Here is a 6,000-nt window from a genome sequence, read left to right as displayed (position 1 = left end):
AATCCAACTACAAAATCCATACCAATGAATTCCCAATTAATCTAAGGAATATCTAGTGGTTGCAGCTTTCTTAGTAGCTTAACTCGTTTGGCTTTTATTCATTGGCAACTCAAGCATTCGGTTACGTATTTAAGTACGTCATTTTTGAGCTTCTCCCAATGATATCTTTTCCTAACTGCATTGAGTGTTTCGGCATAGCTAGGATGCCCTGAAAATGAGGAATCATGAGCTTCCCATAGTATCTTCTTCTTAAGTTCTTAACTTGAAGGAATACATAATCTTGTCCTAAAGTAGACAAGTCCTTCGTCAACAGAGAAGTTAAGATACTTTGTCTTAAGCTTAGAATTTTGTTTGTTATTATGAATTCCCTTCAACATTTGCTGATATTTGGGATCATTATTCGCCTTCTCCTTAGCAAGCTCAAGGATGGGATTGCTAGGCATTGATATCATTGTAGCTAGTGTTTGAGCTCTAGGAGGTTCTTCTGAGATAAGTGTATTGAGAAATGATTTGCGGCATCTACAACTACGTTCTCTTTGCCTGGTCTATATTTGATCTCAAAATCATACTTTTGCAAGACTTCGATCCATCGACGTTGCCTCATATTTAGATCTAGTTGAGTGAATATCCATTTAAGACTTTTATGGTTGGTTACTAGTGAGAATTTCTTCCCAAGTAGATAATGTCTCCATAACTTAAGAGTGTGCATAATTGCAAGTAATTCCAGGTCATGAGTAGCATAATTTCTATTGTGAGTCTTTAATTTTCTGAAGGAATATGCTACTGGATGTCATTCCTACATGAGTACACATCCCAAGGCAAGAGAACTCACATTGGTCACCACTTTGAATTCTTTGCTAAGATTGGGTAGTTTGAGTATCGGAGCTGTGACTAAGCTTAGCTTGAGCCTGTCAAAGCTAGACTGTTTAATTTGGGTCCATTTAATGGCAACTTGCTTCTTAAGTAATTTGATGAGGAGTGTATCAATCAAAGAATAATTCTTGATAAAGACTTGATACCATCTTGTTAAACCCAAAAATCTATGAACTTTACTTATGATGGTTGGAAGGTGGCCAGTCTTAAACATCCTTGACTTTGACCGCGGATCTACTGAAATTCCTTCTGTTGAAACTATAAATCCTAAATACTTGATTTGCTTTTTGAAGAACACACACTTCTTCTTCTTACCATATAGCTTGTGAGTCCGCATTGTTTCAAGAGTTGTCCATAGTTGTGACTCGTGACTTTCTTCATCCTTGGAATATGTTAAGATGTCATCAAAGATTATAAGGATGAAATCATCAAGATAAGGTCTAAATATATATTGCATTAATCTATTGAAGGTAGCAGGGGCGTTTGTTAATCCAAATGACATTACGATAAACTTGTTATGACCGTACCTTGATTCGAGAAGCTTTCGCTAATTAAATCTTTGGTTTCCCTACTTGTCCTTGTGTGGCCACTTGTTGTTCTACAAGATTCAAGAATGTGACTTGGTTCTTTTCACAATGAATATGAGCATCTTTGGGAACTAACCAATCCATTCCTAATAGGCACTCAGAGGTTCCTAGGTTCATCACTCAAAATTGCATGTTGGTTTGATTGCCACCTAGATTAAACTCCACCTTACTTGTCTGTTGTGTTGAGGAAACTTCTTTCCAATCAGCTAACTCAACTATCAACCCAGGTGCATGCATTGTGTCTATGCCTAGTTTTCTAGCACACCTTGGTGATATGAATGAATATGTGATTCCACAATTAATCAAAATTTAAAGGGTTTACCATTATAAATTGATGGTGTTTGAATTACCGAGAACTGTCGATTTGGTCCCTTCTTGTTGAGAAAGGCGTGAATTCTCACTCTCTCCATGTTAGTTTCTAAAGTGGGACCTTCATCATCTTCTACTTCCTTGAGGGTTATGCTGGCAACTCTTCCTCTAATTGTGGTTGTCCACTAGCTTTGCTCATTACGGAACTTGCTTTGGCGTTCATTCTGTCTGAGTTTTGGGCATCTCCTTTGGATGTGGCCAAGTTTGTTACAATAATAGCACTTGAAAGTATCCTTATTACCACAAGTAAAGTTCTCCACCACTGATGTCTTAGCCTTCTTGCTATTAGCATATTGGAATTTGACCTTGGACTCTTTTTGCATAGCCCCTAGTTGTATTTTTGTTTTGAAACTTATTATTCCAAGGCTTATTGTTTCTTGGTTTGTATTGGAGTTCTTGTAGAATTGGTCTTACTCTTATCAATGCGTCTTGGAGGTCAGATGGAGGCATTGCTTCAAGCCGTGTGTTCAACGAATCATCCAATCCATGGCAAAACTTGGATGCTTGCTACGCAATATACATAGACAGTGCATACTTGACAAGTGTTACAATTTTCGAGTAATAGGCTTCTATTGTCATTCCAAGTTGCTTTAGACCAAATAATTCATTCATCTTTTGCGTGCGATATACTGGTGGGAGATACCAGCCTTGCATTGCATCCTTTAATATGTCCCAACTAACAGATGCTTCAGAGATTTCTTGGTCTTTACACCATTGTTTCCAGCAAGTTTGGGCTTTGCCTGTTAGTCTCAACTTGCCGATCATTACTTGATTAGCTAGGGTAATTCCAGCAGCAATGAAATAATCTTCCAATGGACTCGACCCATATTTCTACTTCAACATCGACGTCTTTGCCTTTTCCATCAAACTTAGGTGGTTTGATTTGCTTAAGCAGGAACTTCTTTTCTTGGATCTCAACAACATTAAGGGTAGGAACAATTTCCTATGGTATCATAAGATTTCAGCTCTACGAATGTTATCACACAATTTGCTCATATCTTTTCAAAAAGAGAAATCATTTCAGAAGGATAGAAATACTTTCTATTAATTTTTTAAAGAATGTTATATCATGATAGAGTTTTCCGAATTAACTTAAGGAATCTAACCATGGATTTCAAATATATCTACTGACTCGCAATTTTTAATTACTAGAATGGTAACCAATTTCATATTCAATGGATAGAAAAAATAATTTCTTTTGCCATAGGGGAAAAAATACATGGTTTATTTGGGATGGCTAGCATTGATGTCTTCAAGCAATTATGACTTTAACAATCATGCAACTTTCAAGTGATGATTAATCTTGTAGCAATTGACCTTTGAAATTCATGTAGTGAGCTTTTTCCCTTGACATTTAACTAGGGTATCTAGATTTTGGGGTCTCTAACTTCTTAGTTTAAGGTTTATGATGACATTCTTGTAACCCAAGTTTCTTGGCCTTAAATCAGTTTCTTCAACTTAGAGATATTTTCAATATTTAAAAATATTCTATCAAACTTCTAGATTAAAACTATATCCTTGACTAATTTCTTCAAGATTTCATTGTTAAATAAATTTGTCTTGAAAAATTCCTCATGATTTCTCTTAAGTTCTAGAATTTCGTAGTTTTCCCAACAGTTTCTAGCCTATAAGATGTTCTAATAATTTACCAAGTGAATACTCTAAGATTGCAGTATTTCTTAAGAGACTTATCTTATTTCTATTGAATTCAAATAGAAATTTTTAGAAAAACCTATGGTATCAAAATTGGTAAAGGGTTGTTATCGGCACTCGTAACTCCATTAGTGACTCCCGTGCTTGCAACTCCAACCGTTGCTTCCACGTTAGTAGGGTCACTTGCAATTCTAGCTTTTGAATTCTTTTTCTTCGGGGCCATAATAGAAATATGATTCGTAGAAGAAGAGAACACAACAGTATTACCAGCTAGAAAAGGTGTAAGACTATTGATGTTGATGATGGTTATTGTGGGATTCGATTATGAAGGCCTCGTGCATGGTGCTTCATGGAGAGCAATACTTCTCTATCTCTCACCTTGGCAAGTAAGGTTAAGAACAAGAATAGCTCTTTCTCTAGTATAGAGCAAGAGCGAGAGAATATGCATGATCTCTCTCTCTCTCTCTCTCTCTCTCTCTCTCTCTCTCTCTCTCTCTCTCTAGTGGACGAAGTAGGGACAAGAGTAGAGGTATGGCTTCTATCGGATAGGGTACTCAGCGTCTTGTCTTCTCAGATTAGAGTAGAAGAGGATGAGAGTCCTTTGGCGTATCCCCTCCTTGGGTTGAATGGAATAGTGTCTCCTCGTCTCATGAGCAGAGTCTTGTCCTCTTGAGTTGACGGAGTAGAATCTCCTCATCTTGGAATTGCAGAATAGCATCTCCTCCTTCTTGACCATCATCTAGTCCTCATCAAGATTTCTCTTATCGATCTGTTTGATTATCCCCATGCCCTCAATTTATAGTTTTTGTAGGGGGGTCAGTGATCAAAAGCACGCTAATTTTTATGTGTAGTTTGTTTTTGGGGGGCGAGGAGTTATTAGCCGTGCTAATTATGTCGGCTATTTTTTTTCTTTTTTGATGAAAAAATAACCTACGTAAATGTAATACGTAGAAATGTATTATGTAACAACATTACATCTTCTTCCCCTTAGAGGAATCGAGAAGTTCTTGTCTTGAAAGAAATTGGGGGTGTTGTTTACGTAGGGTTTCTTCATTAATCCAAGTGGCGTCCTCCTCACGATAATCCTTCCACTGGATGAAATATTCTCTTAGGGTCCTATTCCTAAGGATTCTTTCTTTTACATCCAAGATTCTATCAAGTTAAAGTTCAAGTATACCTTGGCTCGGCATTACAACTTGTTGATCATCAAGAATATGATCAGGATTAGGCACATAGGGCTTCAAGAGGCTTACATGGAATACATCATGAACTTTTAGGGTTTCAAGAAGTTACAGCTTATAAGCATTAGGTCCAAGAGCCTTTATGACTTTGTAAGGTCCATAGTATCTTGGGCTTAGCTTCTTGAATTTTCCCAAGGATAAAGAGTTTCTCTTTGGGGGTACATGGATAAAAACCTTGTCCCCTTCTTGGAAGATTCACTCTTTTCTCCCTGGGTCAGCATTAGCTTTCTACCAATCCTTGGCAGTTTGTATATCTTCTTGATGGTTTTGACTTGTTCATCTATCTCTTCAAGAATTTTCTTAGAATCTTCAACCTTCAAGGTAGGGTCAGAGAAGTTTAGCAGAGTTAGGCATTCCTGAGCATATAGAGCTTGAAATGGGGTCATCTAAATGCTCTGATGATAGGACGCATTGTAAGAAAATTCCACCATAGGTAGATATTGTATCCACCATCTAGGTTCTTTGCAACAATATGCCCTAAGTATGTTTTCAATTACCTGATTTACATGCTCTGTGTGCCCATCAATTTGAGGGTGGTAAGCTGTACTAAAACAAAGCCGTGCGAGCTTTAAATAATCCCTTCCAAAACTGCAAAGTGAATAGAGAATCACGATCACTAATAATTATCTTTGGTAGTCCATGAATTCTAAATATTTTTTTGATAAATAACCTGGCAATATCTGAGGCTTTGCAGCTGGTTTTGACTGGAGTATGGTCGGTAACCTTAGTCAACATGTCCACAATTACCATGATCGAGTTGTATCCTCCTTGAACTGAGGGTAATCCAACTACAAAATCCATACTAATGAATTCCCAATTAATCTATGAAATATCTAGTAGTTGCAGCTTTCTTGGTAGCTTAACTCGTTCGGCTTTTATTCATTGGCAACTCAAGCATTCGATTACGTATTTAAGTACGTCATTTTTGAGCTTCTCCCAATGATAGCTTTTCCTAATTGCATTGAGAGTTTTGGCATAGCCAGGATTTTCTCAAAATGGAGAATCATGAGCTTCCCATACTATCTTGTTCTTAAATTCTTAACTTGAAGAAATACATAATCTTGTCCTAAAGTAAACAAGTCCTTCATTAATAGAGAAGTTACGATACTTCGTCTTAAGCTTATAATTTTGTTCTTTATTTTGAATTTCCTTTAGTAATTACTGATATTTGGGATCATTATTCGCCTTCTCCTTGGCTAGCTCGATAATGGGATGGCTAGGCATTGATATCATTGTAGCTAGTATTTGAGCTCTACGAGGTTCTTCTGAGATAAGTG

General features: G+C 37.0%; 1 protein-coding gene across 1 annotated transcript in view; it reads right to left on the bottom strand.

The window, feature by feature from the left end:
* Positions 1 to 2,808: 2,808 nt before the first annotated feature.
* LOC148014575 (uncharacterized) overlaps positions 2,809 to 6,000 on the bottom strand; it is a 53,302-nt gene continuing 50,110 nt past the window's right edge. Inside the window, exons 3-5 of the mRNA XM_087666568.1 lie at positions 5,221 to 5,311; positions 4,898 to 5,037; positions 2,809 to 2,827 (exon numbers count right to left, since the gene is read on the bottom strand). Coding sequence (XP_087522694.1) covers positions 2,809 to 2,827; positions 4,898 to 5,037; positions 5,221 to 5,311 — 250 coding nt within the window. The remainder of the gene's footprint in view (positions 2,828 to 4,897; positions 5,038 to 5,220; positions 5,312 to 6,000) is intronic.

The sequence above is a fragment of the Lygodium microphyllum genome, chromosome 25 (assembly GCF_053477565.2).
Source record: "Lygodium microphyllum isolate KBCC chromosome 25, Lygodium_microphyllum_v1.1.10, whole genome shotgun sequence".
Taxonomy (NCBI): domain Eukaryota; kingdom Viridiplantae; phylum Streptophyta; class Polypodiopsida; order Schizaeales; family Lygodiaceae; genus Lygodium; species Lygodium microphyllum.
This window is presented reverse-complemented; position numbering and strand designations above follow the sequence as displayed.